General features: G+C 51.7%; 1 protein-coding gene across 1 annotated transcript in view; it reads left to right on the plus strand.

Annotated features, from left to right (window-relative positions):
* LOC102567908 (unconventional myosin-X) overlaps positions 1 to 19,690 on the plus strand; it is a 160,005-nt gene that overhangs the window by 106,998 nt on the left and 33,317 nt on the right. Inside the window, exons 28-31 of the mRNA XM_059727606.1 lie at positions 7,444 to 7,539; positions 10,446 to 10,539; positions 11,090 to 11,145; positions 15,426 to 15,568. Coding sequence (XP_059583589.1) covers positions 7,444 to 7,539; positions 10,446 to 10,539; positions 11,090 to 11,145; positions 15,426 to 15,568 — 389 coding nt within the window. The remainder of the gene's footprint in view (positions 1 to 7,443; positions 7,540 to 10,445; positions 10,540 to 11,089; positions 11,146 to 15,425; positions 15,569 to 19,690) is intronic.

A 19,690-nucleotide genomic window follows, 5' to 3' on the forward strand; every position in this document is an offset into this window, starting at 1 on the left:
GTATTGGGTCTAGCACCCATTGGACGATCAGGCCTGCGTTCTCCAAGGCGCGCAGAGGCAGAAGTGAGCCTTGGATGGTGGCAGCGGGACCCCCAGGCTAGCGGGGGTGCTCCAGGGAAGGGGTCGGCCGGACGGGATGCACCCCAGGGAGGCACTCGGAGCCTGGACAGTGGTCAGGTGCAGGGAGGTGGGCGGCTCAATGCAGGAGCGCCCCCTACTGGCCCGCCACACGTGGTGGTAGCGGTGGGATCCGAATACCCAGCTGTATTTGAGGCATAATTTGGGGAAAGGAATAGAGTCATTGAAATCCCTTGAGCAAACAATTTCTAATTTGGCATTGGGTCGACTGGATAGGGTAGAGAGTCAGGATGGCGGACAAGTATGTCTGGATGACTGTGCCTGAACTGAAAGAACTGGCAAAAGAGAGAGGCCTTCACGCAACGGGAAGGCTAAAGAAGGATGAGCTGATTAAACTCTTGTGTACCAGCGAGTCAGGACCAGTGTCAGCTTCACGCTCATCAAGTCCTGAGCTCAACCCAGGAACACCCACCCGCTCGCCAAGCCCAGAGGCTGCCGGGAGATCACCCTCCGAGAGGGAGCAGCAGAGACTCCATGAGATAGAGCTGAAAAGGATGGAGCTGGAACAGAGGAGGATGGAGTGGGAAGAAAAGAGGGAACAACGACAGCTGGAGGCCCAGCGTGAGAAGGAGCAGCTGGTACTGAAAAGGCTGGAGCTGGAAGAGAGGAGGTTGGAGAGGGAAGCCCAGTTGGAGGCACAAAGGATGGAGCACGAAGAGAAAAAGCTGGAGGCTCAGCTCCGTCTGCAGCCCAACGGGGGAAACACGAACCCTCCGCAAGTGTCCGGGGAGCAGCTCAAACTGGACGTCTCCGCCTTCACTCGCTACCGAGAGGGAGACGATCCTGCGGTGTTCCTAAGCAACTTCGAAAGGCAAGCCCAGCGGTGCAAGGTGCCGGAGGAAAAGATCATGATGTACCTGTCTGCGCTGGTAGAAGGTGACATGGCAGTGATCCTGAACAGCCTGCCCTCAGACGCAGCTGATGACTATAATGCCTTCAAAGCTGCCGTGTCTAAAAGGTTCCAGTTAGGACCAGAGTATTTTCGGAAGAAATTCCTGAATACACGCCCACAACCAGGCAAGTCATTGACTGATTATGTGGCTCTGTTGGAGGATACATACATTAAATGGTTAACCGAAGCCAAGGTTGACACTTTGGAAAAGTCACGCCAGCTCCTGGTGCTGGAACAATTCTATTTTTGGTGTCCAAGAGAGGTTAAGACCCTGGTCAGGGACAGGGACCCCAAAGATGTTCAGGAGGCCGCAGACATTGCAGACCGACTGTTGCTAAACCGTGAGAAGCCTCCCTACTCTGGGAAGGAGCAAAAAGGGGTCCAAAGAGGGGGAAGGGAGGGCCAGGTCAAAAAGGGGAAAGAGGGCCACCTCCTGCCGAGCGCAAGGCGGCCCCAGATTCGGACAGACCACCCAATTCGGAAAAGAGGGGGTGCTATAACTGCGGGGAGCAGGGCCACATCAAGCCCAACTGCCCAAAGCTAAGCACTAGACCCAGGCCCGTCAGGCGTGCAACAGCCGTGAGCAGCGAGGGGGAGGCCGGAGCCCCTCTGAGGGGAGTGTCTGTTGCTACAGGATCACAAACTCGGAGGAGGTGATGGCCCCCCACCGGACCATGATCACGGTGAAGGGGAGGACCGTTGTGGGGGAACTGGACACGGGGGCCAGTGTGACACTGATTAGTTCCAACCTGGTCTCGCCTGCAGACACAATCCCGGGCAAGACCCTCACTATTCACGGAGTGGGGCCCCCACCTCTGACGGTACCGGTAGTCCGTGCCCCCGTCGTGTGGAACGACTGTGCAACGTACCTGGAAATGGGGGTACTGGAAGGGGCTCCGGCCCCCATCCTGGTGGGATGGGGTCTTATAGAGCAGGAAGCCCAGCTCCGGAGGTGGGAACAGATCCAAGAGCCAAAGCCCTGCACCGTTCATGCGGTGACTCGCCTGCAGAGCAGGAAGGCTAAAGAAGGGGGGTTAGGAAATCCCCGGGAGAAAGTCACACCATTGGCCGCAGGGGAAGGGACCCCTGCAGACGGCGATCGCACCCTGGTCCCAGAGGGAACCGGTAACCCCGAGGGTGGGTTAAGTGACAGTCCCGGGGAGGCGTGCATTCCGTCAGTGGCAGAGGGAGGTGACACTAGCAGGGAGGAGACCCAGGAAGTCCCTGAGGGTGAGAGTGCACTCCCTGCTGATTGCCTAGCTGGGCAGGAGGAATTCAAGCGGGAGGTTCGGGAGGACCCCAGCTTGGAGGGACTCCGGCAGATGGCTCAGGAGCAAGAGACTGAGTTCCCTCCGGACAAGAGGGAACAGGTGGTCTGTGATAAGGGGCTTCTCTATCGGTTGTGGGTGCCGAAGAACCATGCCGAGACCAGGGAGCCCCAGCGCCAGCTCATAGTACCCCGGAAATACAGACAGCAATTGCTTGCCCTGGCTCATGATCTACCGTGTGCTGGTCACATGGGCAGGGAACGGACACGCCAGCGGTTGCGGGTGAACTTTTTTTGGCCCAGAATTGCCCAGAATGTGACGGACTATTGCAAATCCTGCGAGACATGCCAGCGGACGGGCAAAAGCGGGGACAAGAGAAGGGCTCCCCTGCAGCCCCTCCCGATCATAGACCAACCCTTCCACCGGGTGGCCGTGGACATTGTGGGACCGCTGAAGCATAGGACTCGTAGGGGAAAGAAATACATACTGACTCTAGTGGATTACGCAATGCGGTACCCGGAGGCAGTTGCCTTGACCTCCATCGAGGCACCCGTGGTTGCTGATGCCCTCATCAAGGTCTTCTGCCAGCTGGGTTTTCCCTCCGAGATCCTGACGGACCGGGGTGGGAACTTCATGGCGGAGGTGAAGGAGTGCCTGTGGGACTGCTGTGGGGTGCAACACCTTAAGACCACAGCCTACCACCCTCAGACAAATGGGCTGGTGGAAAGGTTCAACGGGACATTGAAAGGGATGCTCAAGGCCTATGTGGACTCCAACCCCAATGACTGGGATGAGAAACTGCCGCATCTGCTCTTTGCCTACCGGGAGGTGCCCCAGGATCCACTGGGTTCTCGCCCTTCGAGCTGATGTTCGGGAGGCGAGTGCGAGGTCCTCTCGATTTGGTGAGAGAGGAGTGGGAAGGGAAGATCGCTTCCACAAAGACCTCCGTGGTGGAGTATGTGCTTGACTTCCGTCAGAAACTGACTGACATGATGACGGTGGCACGGGACTCCCTGGGACAGGCCCAGGAGAAGCAAAGGTCCTGGTATGATGAGAAGGCCCGCTTACGTACCTTTGAGCGGGGTGATAACGTGATGGTTTTCCTGCCACTAAAAACGGACAAGCTGCAAGCTGCTTGGGAAGGTCCCCATGCTGTCCTGGACAGACTGGATGATGTGACCTATGTCGTGGCTATTAAGGGTAGGAAACCTAAGACAGTTCACGTGAACATGCTTAAACCCTACTACGACAGAAAGGAGATGGTATTCTGGGTCCCCTCCGTTGAGGGAACTCCGGAGGACCCCGAGGAGCCGGTCATGTATGGAGACGGATGGCGAGGCAGGGATGGAGGAACTCCGCCTGCCGGACCATCTGCCCTCCCAGGACAAGGACCAGCTGCTCGCAGCGCTCAAGGACTTTGAGACTGTGTTCTCTAACAAACCAGGTAGAACGGACCTGGCGGTACACTCGATAGAGATGGGCAGCCATCGCCCTATATACTCCCGACATTACCCAGTCAATGAGAAGGTGAGGCAAGAAATAGAACGGGAGATCGCAGAGATGGAGGAGTTGGGGGTAATCCGGCCTTCAACGAGTCCCTGGGCCAGTCCGGTGGTACTCGTCCGGAGCAGGACGGGACCATCCGGTTCTGTGTGGACTACCGGAAGCTGAATGCCATCACCACCCCTGATGCGTACCCTATGCCCAGGATGGACACGCTGCTGGATCGCCTGGGCCCAGCCAAGGTGATCTCTACTCTTGATCTGTCCAAAGGATTTTGGCAGATGGCCCTGGACCCGGATGCCATAGCCAAGTCTGCCTTTACCACACCTACGGGGCTATACGAGTTCACAGTTTTACCTTTCGGTTTGCGCAACTCGCCCGCCTCTTTCCAGAGACTGATCAATAATCTGCTGCAAGGATGTGAGCAGTTTGCCATGGCTTACATCGATGACATCGCCATCTTCAGTCCGGATTTCGAGTCGCGGGGTGGCCCCAAGCTCCTGATGTGAACTATGGACTATTCAATAGTACCGGATTTCGAGTCGCACCTGACTCACCTGACCACCGTGCTAGGTAAGATCAAGCAAGCTGGTCTTACGGTGAAAGCCAAGAAGTGCCAGTGGGCACTATCGGAGGTAGTGTACTTGGGTCATCGTGTGGGTGGAGGTCAGATTGCTCCCTTGTGGGACAAGATCGAGGCCATCAAGGACTGGCCGCCTCCACAGACCAAGAAGCAAGTCAGAGCCTTCCTTGGCCTGGCGGGTTACTACCGAAGATTTGTCCCGGGGTTTGGAGCAACCGCAGCCCCGCTGCACGAGCTGACCAAGAAGGGCAGCCCGGACCCGGTGGTCTGGAAGCAGGGGTGCCAGGAAGCGTTTGACACCCTCAAGGCGGCCCTGGTCAAACAACCGATCCTGAAGGCACCACTCCAGGATAAACCCTTCTACGTGGCAACGGATGCCTCCGACGTAGGACTGGGAGCTGTACTCTTACAGGAGCACCAGGAGACACGGCACCCCGTGGCGTACCTCAGCCGGAAGCTAATCCCTCGGGAGCGAAACCTGTCCTCCATCGAGAAGGAGTGCTTGGCCATCGTCTGGGCCCTGAACAAGCTGAAGCCCTACTTGTGGGGACAACAGTTCACCGTCCTGTCGGACCATGCCCCACTGCAGTGGCTGCAGACATTGCACAACACCAATGCCAAGCTGCAACATTGGTCTTGGCAGCTGCAGGAATTTAATTTTATTGTCGAACACATCAAGGGGAGCCAGAATGTGATAGTGGACGCCTTGTCACGAAAGGACTCTGGGTAGTGGGTCCTTGGGACTCGGGACTAGTGAGGAGATCACTAGTGTAAGACTGCCATCAGGTTTTATGGTTTCTGTATGTTACTGTCTTAACTTGTTTCATGTTCCAGGTTTTTTCCTTTTCCTTCTTCTGGCATCCCGTGGGATCTCCCTGACCCGACACGCCCGGACCCACGGCCCTGAGAGGCCCCGTGTCCGAGCTTGTAAAGGAGGGGGGGGAAGCGTGGCAGAAATGCCACCGTCGGTGCCCCTCTCCAGAGACCTGTCTCAGCCAGCCTGGGAGGCTGGTGTTGAATCCCTCAGGGCGGGGATCTCCCTCCCTGCCTACATGACAAAAGCCTGGGAGGCGATGCTCTGGTCACCTGGGCAGGGGGGGAAAGACCCGGCCCTGCGCGGGCCCAGGTAGCCAGGGATGCTTGGGAGATTGGTCGGCTAGTGGCCAGCACTGGCAGCTTCGATTGGACTGGGCTGCTGAGGTCAGTGAGGCAATAAAAAGGCCCGGGCCAGGAAGAAGGAGCCATTAGCCATGCGGCCATGCAGGTGAATCTGAGCCTGGCTCTCTCCTCATCACCGCATGCTCCAAGAGTGCCCTGCCTCCAGAGGAAACTCCAACCACCTCTGGACGATGCGAGTGAGTAAGCTACTTGAGATCCGATTAGATATTTAGCTTCAGTAACTCAGATGCGTTTAAACGGCTACCTCAGCCACCCTGGTTTGCTCAATGGGATTCCTCTGATATTCCTCTGATACTGCTCTACCTTTTACCCTGTTTCCGCCCTACCCCTGTCATCAATAAAGTTCTCCTTGTGACCGGTGTAGAAGACTTATTGAGGGTGGGTCTACATTATGCCAAGGGGGTCCCTTAGGTCTGTGGACTAAGGGAGACTTTCCTAATAAGCCCCTGACTTGTGAAGTGCCCCAAGTGCCTGTATCGGGTCTAGGACCCATTGGTCGATCAGGCCTGTGTCCTCCAAGGCGCGCAGAGCCAGAAGTGAGTCCAGAGCCTTGGATGGTGGCAGCGGGACCCCAGGCTAGCGGGGGTGCTCCAGGGAAGGGGTCGGCCGGACGGGACGCACCCCAGGGAGGCACTCGGAGCCTGGACGGTGGTCGGGCGCGGGGAGGTGGGCGGCTCAACGCAGGAGCGCCCCCTACTGGCCCGCCACAATCCCCATGTCAGATAGGTATGGATTGTAGGGGGGCAGGGGTTGTCTTCCTAGGTAGTGGGGGCATGGCCTTCTTCCTGGATCTCTTGAGCATATTTGAACATGCCTTGCAGGGGCAGGACACTGTTGGCCGTTGTTTCCTTGGCTTTACCTGGGCAGGTTTGGGGGCTCTTGGTGTCTTTGGGCAATGGGCCTTATTGTTGTGCACATGGCTGTTGTGTAGTGTGAAAAACAGGTCAGACAAGAACGTGTTTGGGATGGTTTGGATGGGGATGATCCTGCCTTAAGCAGGGGCCTGGTCTACATGTGACCTCTGGAGGGCCCTGCTAGCCCAGCTGCTCTATGATTCTGTGATTCCAGTTGTCTCTGTCCAGGTCACTGTCAGTGCTGCTGTGCAGTAGTCTAGATGTGCTATAGGACTGAAAGAATCAGATGCGTAGGAGAAGAAAAACCCTGTTAAACTGTACTGCATCCATGGGGAACATGGATTGCTCTTTGCTGACGTTCCCTTTCTTTGTTGGGTCCAGGGATTAACTTCAAACCTCAGCTGGGGCCCCACAGTCACCGCATATGGTGGCTGCTCAGGGGATGTTAATTTAGCACATTTCCCTTGTACCCTGTCCTGGCCCTGATCCCGTTTGTACCTGGCCTCCTCCAGACAGGTTGAGGGTTCCTAGTGGAGTGTGATTGCAGGTAGGTACCATGCAGGGCTCCCCCTTACCTTTGAGCAGGCTTTTATCTGCTGTAGCCAGGTGCCTTGGCTCTTACTAGTGAAACCCATGAATTGAGTTAGGCAAAAACACTGTATGCCATCACCTACAGTACCGAGATGCACAGAACGGCCAGTGATTGCTGGTATGAGTACCCCAGCTGCCCACTTCCCCCTTTACTTCTATCTTCTGCTCCCCTGGGTCTGTTTGCTGGTCAGTTATAGCATATTTATCTAGCATCTTGTTTTCTGATTTTGTACTAGTTTGGCTCTACAGTCTTTTTTTTAAAGGGAATTCAAAAATCCTCTTTCTTGACTAGAGAATTCCCATGTTTCCAGAAAGGTTTTGACCTGCCTGGTACCAAGCACTGAATTTTTGCACAGAGACTGGTGGAGTATGAAAAAATGGGGTGGCTGTGGGAGGTGTTTGGTTTATTCAGTCCCATGGTTCTCTGTGTTTCAGGGAGATTGTGGATATTCATGAGAAGGAAAATGCCTTGGACATTGTGACAGAGGACAGAATTTACCACGTTGTGGCAGAGTCACCGGAAGATGCCAGGTATGTGTGGGAATTTTGTTACCCACATTTGTTCAGCACAAGATTCTCCCTCCTCTCACACAGTGCTTCTGCAGCAAATCCCAGTTATGCCCTGGGAAGATGATCAGGAAGATGACCATACTGCTGGACTCCTGAGCCTTGCTCCACTCTGCTTCACTGATAAACATTGGTGTGGCCTCCTGACCCCAGAAATAAGATGGGAGCTCAGTCTGTTCATTCAGTCATGGGGACTGTCTCCCTCCTGCATGGGACTCTCTCCCTTCTGTCCTGGCCCCAGTCCCGGTTTTACCACCGGTGGAACTCAATGGTGATCTCAGTATTGTGAGCACACCAAATCCTTCATTTTCTTGTTTGACCTAGTCAAGCATAACTTTACTAGGAATGGCTCTTCGTGGAGCACTTCCGTGTAAACTGGAATATCTAATGGTTGATTTTATTTATTAAGTAAAATCCAAACTGAACAATAGAGCCATTCATGGTATCTGTAAATGATTGAGGCAGCTCAAGGAGGGGTTGGGCTTTATCCAGGACACAGCTTATCCAGGACTGCAGTGTCATCTGATAAACCCTCCCAAGTGCAAACCTAATGAATGACTCACATCCTTCTCTTCTATCATTTCAGTCAGGCAGCAAGAGTTGTAAATTGTCTAAAGCAGCATTGCAGGAATGTCATAGCAAGCATGAAATGTCAGCCTTGTCCTCACCAGTGCAGCATAGTTTCTGAGGAAGAGGCAACGTTTACATTTGTAATAGCAAAGGGGAAATGGTAGAAGCATTACAACGTCTGTTCAGTGAAGCCTCTGAAAACCAGAGGCTGCTTATCTGACATGCAGTAAGAGATAAGCGGTCTGCTGGCTCTGCAGCGGAGAGTCAGTCTCAAGCCTTTTGTGTGAACAGGGAGCCCTTTCCAGACAAGGAATTTTATGGCATTCCCTTTCTGTTAACTCATAAAGCTGACTGCTTGCAAACTGTCTGGTTATAGGGCTTGTAAGAAGATCAGAGTGAAGAGCTGGTTCAAGGCGTCAGGGAGTTGAGGCAGCTCAGGACTCTTAGTGGAATGAATACCAGGCACTCTTGTCTTGCCATGGCTGAAAATACAGTACATAGCATGTGCTCTGTATTCAACCTACACCCACTTCAAGTTCCTTGAACTGGAATTGGGTAGTTGGATCTTGTAAAAGTAGCTGCCAGCAAGATGAAGGGGATGGGCCCCTGGGAGCATGTGTAGCAGTTTCAGGGATAAAAGGACAGCTATAAAAGTTTAGGCTTTTAGAAATAGTAGGAGGCTGTGATCCAGAGCCTGGTTATGCAGAGGGAAGGTTTCCACTTCCTGTGTTCTTCTAGGGCAGGTGTGTGCAAAATCAAGATCCAGCTTGCCAGGTGATTTCATCCGGCCCATGGGCAGGCACCCACCAATTAATTGTATCCCGCCTGGCCCATGGCTGCCTCTGCTGTGCTCACTTGGGGCCTGAGCCCCACCTACCCCCGTGAGGGCAGCACACATGGGGGAGAGCCTTGGCCAGCACGCAGCTTCTGGGCAGGTCTGCTGCTGCTGCTGCCAGGGAATTGCTTGGCTTCCCCAGCTCCTCCTCATGTCTCTGCTGCAGCGCTCCAGGCAGCAGGTAGGGAAATGCTGGGGGACAGGAAGAAGCTGCAGTTGGGCTGGGGGATAAGTCCCATAGGGCGGAGCCCACGGCCTTTGCTGCTCCCTGCCGCCACATGCAGGTCCCAGGACTCCATCAGAAAATCGCAGGGAGCCCTGTGCAATGGAGCCAGGCAGGCTCAGCTGCACTCCCTGTTTCCTGCTGCCATGTGTAGCTCCCAGGACTCTGCTGGGGAGTGTGGTCAGGCTGCTGGCTCCATTGTGTGGGGCTCACCCCCTGTGGTGTGCAGCTCTTGCCAGGTCCCAGGAGCTTCACGTGAGACATGGGGAGCCCCACGTGATGGAATTGGGTTGGCCTGGCACCACTCCTTGCCACCACATGCAGCTCCCACAAGTGGCTAGAGCCACATGCTGCCAGTGGCTCTGCCTGCATGGGCCATGAGCGCACTGAGGGCCTGTTGCTTGCTGCTGCTGTTGCCACTGGTGGTGGAGGCCGTGCACTGTGGGAGGGGGGGGCATATCCCCTGACATCTTCACCCTTCCACACACCCCCCAAGCCCCACACCCTCCCCCCACACTGTCCCACAAACCCCACCCCACACCCACCCTCCCTCCAACCACACCCCACACACAATATATGAGAGAGAGACTTTATTCTGAGCTATGATTCAATCACTTCTATATGCATGACATGTACATCAGGACAAAAATATTTGTTGAAATAAAACTAAAATACATTATAGCAGATGCTTGATTTTTTTGCATATGATTTGTTTATTATCTGGTTCCAATATGGCACCCCTCTCCCCCCCAAAAAAGGAGTACTTCTGTAAGCAGAGGTTGGGGGTTGGGGCAGGACTTCTGCTCCCAAGATGGTGACCAGGGGATGGGGCACCTGCTGAGCTCACCCGAGCAAGGTGCGGGGCCTGGGGAAAATCAGCTTGTGCAGGGCCTCGCCCCCACCCCACATTCGCGCACCCTGGATGTGAAGAAGCTGCCATCCGTGGTGGCGCCAGCAGGAGCGGGGGGTACCTAGTGACCGGATGCAGAGCTGGCAGTGGTGGCACGAAGTCACCACGGCCACTCTGCCTGGTTCTGCAGGGCCTGGGGCAGTCACCCCGATTTGCCTAGCCCCACCCCTGACAGCCCTGGGTACCTGTCAAGGGGCGGGGCTACCCATGCAGCCCTGGACAGCTCGCTAAATCTCATTAAGTGGCCCTCCAACCGAGATAATGGCCCACCCCTGTTCTGGGATCTAGTTTCAGTGCACAAACCTTAATTGTGGTTCTGTTCTGATTGCCAGTGGCTGGTTTAACGTCCTGAGCCGCGTGCACAGCGCTACAGTGCAGCAGCTGAGGGAGATGCAAGACGAACAGGCCAACCCTAAGAATGCTGTGGTAAGTTGCTCACAGACAGCACTCCTGGCAGGCTGGCTGTTTAGGGCCACCAGAGGCCTGTTGCTTTTGTGCAGAGACAATGCAATGCTCTGAGCACTTTGGTTCCTGAGGAGCATGGGCAAGGCGTGCTGCTTTCCTGGGCCAAGCAGCTGACATGTTAAAGGGGTGAATTTGAGGGGGTGACAGATGTGAATCTTCCGCAGAGGAGGAATCCTGGGCAGCATGAGTGTAGCAGAGCTGACCGAATGGCGGCTGGCCTGCTGGGTTTGGGAGGCGACTCCTTGAAGGTGAAATGTGTGCAGTTCAGCTGGTTTAGATGACAGTAAACCTCAGGTGCAGGTGAGGGGAGGGGCATTGGATAAAGAGATTGACAATATGTTTTTGCATTTCTTTTGAGACGGGGATGGGAAGCTGCACGTTTTAGCACCGGTCCATGATGCTGTCTGAACATTGCAGCTCCCAGGCAGAGTTTTGGTCTTGATTTTTATTAGGAAGGGAAACTTCTGCTTTAACATGTATGTGGCTGATAACTGTCTCTCTCCCCATGAAGGGAACCCTGGATGTTGGGCTTATCGACTCTGTCTGTGCCTCAGACAATCCTGACAGGTAAGTGCCGCAGCATTCCAGCAGCATGGATTGGAAGCTCCTCAGGGCACGTCTGGGCTTTATTGTGGTTTCTGCACCTGGCTGAGCACATTGTTAGTGCCAGAGCCCTAATTAATAAACCTTTCAACTATGGGCTGAAACTCCTGAAAGCTTTTCCCACTCACTGGAGTGTGGGGCTGTGAGGTTGTCTTCTCCTTGCCCCTTCCTTGCTGTGCTGTTCCTTGTTATAGATCTTAAGAGACCTGTCTGATCATCAAGTCTGGCCTGCACATCTTGGGCCAAAGCACTTTTTTGAGCAGGGTCTGCTTTCCCATTTGCTCAGTGTGTGTTTTTGGGAAGGACAGCCAGCATCAAGGTGAAGGCTCCTAAGCCTTTGCACTGGCAGTTCTGCATCCAGACTTGTGACTCATTCCCCACTTTCGCAGTAGAATTTCCATTAGACTCTCAGCCTTGAGTTTGGGAAGTGCTGTCCTAAGTGATGAAGATGCTGTATTCATGCCTGGGGATCTGCGCGGGTCAGGGACCAGTCAGCCGGTCAGAACATTGCTGCTGCTCTTATAGTTGGAGTTTCTCTCACGTCAGCTGCCAGTCTGAGTCTAATCCTGACTTCTCCTGGTGGAGTACAGTCGTCTGCTATCTGTTGACCTCTACCGGCTGTATTCCATGCTTGTATGCACCACATACAGTGGGGAAGCTGCTTCTGCAACTCTGCACTGCCTCGTGCACATAAGGACAGATCTCAAATATCGATCCTCTGCCTCTTCTTGTTGGCAGTGGTGTTTCTACAGATGGATGATTGATGTCCTGCCAACTAAGAGAAAAAGTTATGTTCTCTCTCCCCTATCATCTCGTCCCAGTTCCTTGCCCTGTATGTATCTGTCTTGTTGCATTTGTTAGGGCACTAGTTCCTGCCTCCTCCTGAGGAGGGACCCCAGCTACGCAGCCACGCATGTGCTCCAACAGCCACAGACTTTCTGATGTTCCTCTAAAAAGCTGATCATCTGCTTAGGGCTCTGAGGGGCCTTTTAGAAGGGTCCCCAATTAATGAGCAACTAAGGGAGATTATTACCAAGTTCAGAGTCGCCACAGGTTGTCAGTCAAGCTCCCTTCATTCTTCGTCCCTCTCACCTTAAGCAGATTGAGCCCCGAGTAACTGAGAGTTATCAAAAAGCAGGTGTGAATAAGGAAAATTCTTCAAAGGGAGGTGTTTTGGGGATGGAAGGGTGTGTCACAAGAATGGGTATTAGGCCTGGTGCTACACAGAATGTCGATGAGGGACCTGGACATGGATATAAAGTAACGGCTAATTAAAATGTATGGAAGGTGCAAAGATTGGCAAAATGTAAATGAGGAGGACAGGGCAGCTCTGCAGAGGGACCTGGGTGGGTTAGACAGATTCAGAGGTGCATGGATAGGGGCAAGGAAAGGAGGCCTGACCTCCAGATCAGGGGACTGTAACCTGGAAAGCGGTGACTGGGATTTCATAGTTTCAACAGTCGGAAGAGACCTGAACAGAAGCAGCTCACCCTAAGTCCCCAGGGCAATGCTGTGGCCCAATGGCTAACAAGATCCTTGGGTATATAGATAGGGTCTGTGGGGCACTGACCTTGGTTGTGGTGTCCCTGTTGTAAGAAAGTGGTGAAAAATTAGAGCATGTGCAGGAGATAGGCTAGAAAAATGACTTATGGGCTGGAGAAAATGCCTTGCAGTGAGAGTTAAGGAGCCCAACTTATTTGTTTTTTTCAAAAGCTTACAGGAAGGTGCCTTGATTTTGGTGAACAAACACCAGTCACTGAAGGGCTCTCTAAGTCGGTGGAGGAAGGTAAAAGTAGACCCGCTGGTTGGAAACTAAAGCCATTTAAGCTAAAAACAGCTACATATGTTTTATGGTGAAATTGAGCACCCATTGAAGTGAGTTACTGAGGGAAGTGCCGCACTCCCCATCTCTTTATGTCCTAAAATGAAGGTGTAGATCTGCTCTAGTTAAACACGAGTTATTGGGCTGATGAAAAAAGACTGGGTGAATTTTTGTAGCCTATGCTCTGTGGGAGGTAAGGCTAGATGGTTTAATGGACACTTCTGGCTTTAAAATCCTGTGAAAAGGGAAAAACGGATTTATCAGCCTGTTCCCAGACCAAAACATTTGTTTCCTTTCTGTATGCATCAGTTTTCACAAGCTAAATTATGACTTTACACAACCTGCCACTGTACAAAAATAACCAGCAAAGGTGCCACGGATAGGCAACTCAAAATCACTTTGATTCAGGATCTCAGTTTTGTAGACTGGGCAAAAACAGTTTTGTAAAAGAAAAGCTCAGGACCCTCTTAATGTCCTTTATAACCCACTTATCCTGTATCTCTAGCTTCTTGGCTCAAAATCTGCTTGGTTTTGGATTTATGAACCATTTTGTAAAATATGAAATATATTGTGATGGTAGAGGCGTAGCATCCTCAATCAGACACTGTAAACTGATGATTAAATGATGCGAACAGTGACAGGACTGGAGAAATTAAACAGCAGGATCTGATCTATTATATCTCAGTTATTTTCAAGCCATAGTTTGTAGGCTACCAGTTGCTTATCAAGCTCTTCCTAGTGGGGTGCTGGTCTTGCAAGAACCTAGTTAAATAAATCCTTAAACTTATGAGAAACTTCATTAGAAGACTGACTTTTTGTATAGGAAAAGTCCCAAGACCTACAAACACTAGGCTACAGCATTTACCATGTCATAAGAGAGGAGACAAGACTGCCCCGCATAGTGAAGGCAGTCTGCCTGCATAGTGAACACATTTCTACTTGTACTGCCTCCTAGTGAAAGCAAGCAGCGTGGAATAGACTCTGCTTCTGTGTCACAATGTAACTCTTTCTTCTATACTTTTTGCTACAAAACCAATAAGAATGCAGATTGCGGAGCATTTCCCGTCATGAGATTAAAACCATTAATTATCAACTACAAAACTAACAGTATTAGCTGTTACATAACTCAAGTTTTACATGTTCTTCCTGTAAGCTTCAGGGCCTTTCCAGATTACAACTGTGGAATTTATGTATCTTAAAAAAAAATTTCCTAGCTATTGAGGTGGAAAGTTTTATCTGTTATTTCAGTTGGCTTCTTAATACTCAGTCCTTACTCTGATTCGCCTGGGCTACAGAGACTTTTCCCCTTCTGTTTTTAGTCCTGAACTCTGCAGGGCTCTCTTAGGTTGCCTAAACTATACAGATAAGGACAGATTTCCACATCTGTGATTATCACACCTCCAATGGCTTCAATAAAATGATAGTTTCTTCCTGCTGAAGATGTGCTCCTTAAAATGCCTGGTGGGATTGAGGAATGATTCTGTCTCTCTAAATTACATGGGTGTCAGTTGGCAACTTCTGTTAAACAAAGACTGAGAAAAAATGTTTCGTATCTGACCCGGGCTATTGCCAGTGATATTCTTTCACAGCTGTTCACTGACTAGTCCAGTTGTACCTGTTACCTTCAGCCTCACACTCTTACTCTTACTCCATCGTTCTTCAGGTTCGCACTGTCTCCTCCTTGTAGAAGCCTTTCCCCACTGGTTTCCAAAGCCCTCTGCTGCCATTCTCTCAACACACAGGCTCTCTCCTCCTTTCCTTTTTCCCTGCAACATTGCCCTGTTCTAAGTGGAGAAGGCCTTTCCCACAGGACTCCTGTGTGCGTTGTGGGAAAGGTGCACACGACCGTACTCCTTGTCTTTTGCAGGACCAGCTCCTTCTCTTTATCTCTGGTAAAACTGTTCAGACTAAATTCAGGGTCACACCAATCTCAGCTGACACTGCTGGAATCTGAGGTAACTCTGGCTTTAACCCTCTTTTCACCAGTGTCTACAGTTATACAATTAAATATCTGAAAAACCAAGCCATGGGGCTCAGAGCTGGACAGCAGGAGTCCATGAGAAGCACTTGCATAGTGCAATCATAGGGAAAAATAGCAGGTCTATTTATGCACCCAACATAGAACCAGTGCTTGGCAATAGCTGTTAAATAGTATTATCTGTCCCTTGGAAATAGCTCTTGAAAGAAGCCCAGCTTCTGCTGTCCAGGCATGCTTTCCCTCCTCCAGTTTGTACTGCAGTCCCATGGGGGTGCTATGTCTAAGGGTTCCCACTCCTCTATGCTGCAGATTCAGAATGTCCTACTGGTGTTGCATATGTGCAGAGGGGCTGACTGTTGAGAGTAGAGGTGCTGGCTCTGCAGTGGTTTTAGTTCCTGAGAGAGGCCCAACATAACCCATTTTGCTGCTTGTGTTTTCCTGCAGACCAAATTCCTTCGTGATCATCACTGCGAATCGAGTAATTCACTGCAACAGTGACACCCCGGAGGAGATGCACCACTGGATCTCACTGCTGCAGAAACCCAAAGGCGAATCCAAGGTGGATGGTCAGGAGTTCCTTGTGAGAGGTGAAAGAAACATGCACATCATCAGCATGAAACACAGTTATACTGGGGGAAGTGCTGGTGGGCTTGGGCTTGTCACTTTTAGATGGAGGACTGACAGAACTGCATAGTTGTAGAGTGATGCCTAGTGGGACCCTCAGAGTTGGGGGGTGCACTACGTACAGTCTCCTAGCCTCTTCACATACTGGCTAAGAGCAGGGAGAGAGCAAACAGCATGTTCTCCTTCAAGAGCTGTCTGTTCATTCTCATCCCTGGACCAGGCAAGTGCCTCCTCATAGCTGCTTTGTGTTGTGTCCTGGGAAGACAGGCTGACCTTCTCCTCAGCTGGTGAAATGCTCAGCCCTGTTCTGAAGCACAGAGAAACACATCAGTGACATGCTGCTGAGACTATTGAGCCTTTCTGACAGGGGAATGTATATGTGAACTGCCCTCCCCAGAGGAAGGCAGGCTGATCTCACAGCATAATCTCTCCTAGCACCTTGTGCACCATCCTGACAGTGATTATGTAGCAAGGTGTAGACCTTATAAGGATTTAGAAAGTGCAGCTTGGCCCTGCTTGCTGATCAGGTGCAGGTGGAGGGGATCAGGCTGCTGGGTAGGCCCACAGCTGGGAACCTTAAAAAGGGCTCTAGCTGAAAGAGAGCAGAGAGGCAGAAGGAGCTTGTGGAAGCTGGAAACCTTGGTAGCTTGGAGAGAGAAACACACTGTTGTTTTACAGCCTGAGGGAAGGCAGTGTTTTGTATCACAGTCTGAAGGGAGAAAGGCAATGGTTTTGTTTGATTTCTTGGGATCAGGAGAGCAGGCTGGGGGACCTAGGCTCTTGGTGTTAAAATAGGGCTTTGAATAAAGGACCTGTTGTGGAACTTAAGAAGACCCGTGTCTGTGACTCCAGCAGGCAAGCTGCAAGATGATCCTACCAGTGCACAGTTGCCTGCCTGGCAGAAGAAGAGAATGCCATCTTGGGCAGGCCAGAACTCTGTAGTGGGTCCTTGCACACTTTTTATCCCGCATGTGGGTTACACTGTAGAGTTCTTGTCTCTTCCTCCATGCCCAGCAGTCTGTAGCTGGAGTCTCCCCATTCTACTGCTGGCTGGAGGCAAAACAAAGACTCAGCCAGCCTGCTGGGTTCTCCATGCAGGGGTGACCCAGACCCCTGGCTGGCTTTACTGCACCTGTCAGCTTGTGGGGAGGAGGCACCTCCTGGTGCAGAGTCTGGGCAAAGTGCCTTTAAACACAATTGACAAGAAAGAAAGAAAATTAATCTTTTGTTCCCCTTGATATCACAGTCTGTAGGATACAGGCCCTAAAACTAAAAATTGTAAATGAGCAACTCTGAATTTCATAGATTTCATAGACATTCGGGCTGGAAGGGACCTCGGGAGATCATCGAGTCCAGCCCCCGGCCCAGGGGCAGGAAGTCAGCTGGGGTCAAAGGATCCCAGCAAGATAAGCGTCCAAATGTCTCTTAAGTAGGTGCTTGCACCACCTCTGGTGGCAGTTTGTTCCAGGCCCTGGGGTCTTGGACAGTAAAGAAGTTCTTCCTTATGTCAAGCCTGAAACAGTCATGGAGGAATTTGTGACTGTTTGACCTTGTCATCCCTTGGGGTGATCTCATGAACAGGCGTTCCCCCAGATCCTGATGTACACCCCTTATATACTTATAGGCAGCCACCAGGTCCCCTCTGAGCCTGCGCTTTTCCAGGCTGAAGAGTCTCATAGCTCTCAGCCTCTCATCATACGGCCTGTTCTCCTGCCCTCTGATCGTGCGTGTGGCTCTCCTCTGGACTCTCTCAAGATTCTCCACGTCCTTTTTAAATTGTGGAGCCCAGAATTGTACACAGTACTCCAGCTGCGGCCTCACCAAGGCCAAATACAGGGGGTGGGATGACATCCTGGGATTTGCTTGAGAAACATAGTTTCATGGTTGGTAGGGTCAAATGGGACCTGAGCAGATCCTCAAGTCTGACCCCCTGCCATGGGCAGGAAAGGATGCTGGGGTCAAACGACCCTGGCTAGGTTTCTATCTAACCTCCTTTTGAAGACCCCCAGGGTCGGAGTGAGCACCATTTCCCTCGGAAGTTGGTTCCAGATCCTAGCCGCCCTGACAGTGAAGTAGTGCCTCCTGATGTCTAGCTTGAATCTCTTCTCAGTCAACTTATGGCCGTTATTCCTTGTTACTCCCAGTAGTGCTCGGGGGAACAGGGACTTTCCCATTGCCTGCTGGCCTCCCTTGGCCAGTTTAAAGACAGCCACCAGGTCCCCTCTCAGCCTTCTCTTGTGGAGGCTGCACAGGTTCAGGTCTCGTCGCCTCTCCTCGTAGGGCCTGCCCTGCTGACCCCTGATCATGCGGGTGGCCTCCTCTGGACCCTCTCCGTGCTGTCCACTTCCCTCTTGAAGTGCAGCGCCCAGAACTGGATGCAGTACTCCAGCTGCGGCCTGACCAGTGCCGCGTAGAGGGGGAGGATCACCTCTCTGGACCTGCTCGAGATGCATCTGTGGATGCATGACAAAATGCAATTATCCTTCCTGACTGCGTCCTCACATTGGTGGCCCATGTTCATTTTGGAGTCTATAGTGACTCCAAGATCCTTTTCTGCCTCTGTGCTGATGAAAAGGGAGCTCCCCAGCCTGTAGGTCTGCTGCTGGGTCTTCCTCCCCAGGTGCAGCACCTTGCACTTGTCAGTATTGAATTCCATCTTATTCTCATCCGCCCACCCTTGTAAGCTGTCCAGATCCAATTGCAGCCTGTCCCTCCCTTCTAGCATGCCCACTTCTCCCCACATCTTAGTGTCATCTGTGAATTGGAACAAGGTGCTTTTCACCCCCTCGTCCAAGTCGCTGATGAAGATGTTGAACAGTGCAGGCCCGAGGACCGAGCCCTGGGGGACCCCACTGTCCACATCCCTCAGAGCCAATTCCCCATCCATCGGACTGTGATATAGCCGAGGCCACAGTTGGCCATTTTTTCTATGAGATGATCGTGAGATACCAGATCGAAGGCTTTTTTTAAATCAAGATATATGACATCAATCTCTTCTCCCTTGTCCAGGTGATAGGTCACCTGGTCATAGAAGGAGATGAGATTGGTTAGGCAAGACCTACCTGCAACAAACCCGTGCTGGCTATCCCTCAGGCTGTTGCCATCGGCCAGTTTTTCAGGAATGGTCTCTTGGATAATTTTTTCCAAGATCTTCCGAATTACTTATATCCAGAAGTTGTAAAAGTGTTGCCTGAGGAACACTCTGGATCCTTGATATAGACTTTAATAAAATTTTGAAAACAAGGGCTTGATGCCTACCTGGCTGGGGTCACTTGAGCCCAGTTTCCCTCCTGCCCAGGCAGGGGGTCGGACTTAAAGATCTGCAAGGTCCCTTCCCACCCGACTTCTCTGATTCTATGAAGGGAAGAAAGCCAGTGTGCACCAGTATTTACCTGTAAATTGGGTGGTCTAGGTTATTACAGGTGAATTAGTTTGCTGCCAGTCCTGGGTAAAGTAATAGAACAAGAGATAGAAGGCACTATTGTGAAAGAGTGGAAGGACAGACAGGTAAGTTAGTACTAGCCAGTGTAGTCTCTTGGAAACCAGAGCTAATCAGACTGCTGTTTGACAAGGCTGCAAAGTGTGTCTGATAACAGGTGACTATTGACATATAGACTTGGACTTGGGCAGGGTGTTTGACTTGGAACTGCACAACATTCTGATTAAATACTTAGCACTGCATGAAACTGAGTTGGCACTGACTGAATGGGCTAAAACCTGAGTGACCGGTAGACGCACATGATGGTGTTGTTATTCATGGGGAATTAATGAGTGGGACACACAAGCCAGGACTCTATTCTAGCTTGGGGCAGCAGTTCTAACAGGATAGCACTCACCGAGAGGAGACAAGGTGTTGTTCTCCACTCTTTTAGGGATGGGAATAACTGATCCCATTAGCCTACACAAGTGAAAGAACTGGTCACACAGATCTTGGGCTTTTCTTTGCATCATAACAGGGTTACCTCTGCCTATTGACACTGCTTCTGGGATGGTCAGAACAAAGGCTGAGGTATTTCTGGTCTCATGGTTCAGGAAAAAAAAGGAAGATTCTTCCTGTAATGCTGAGTACTGTAGTTACTTGAATC

The sequence above is a fragment of the Alligator mississippiensis genome, chromosome 4 (assembly GCF_030867095.1).
Source record: "Alligator mississippiensis isolate rAllMis1 chromosome 4, rAllMis1, whole genome shotgun sequence".
NCBI classification, from domain to species: Eukaryota; Metazoa; Chordata; order Crocodylia; family Alligatoridae; genus Alligator; species Alligator mississippiensis.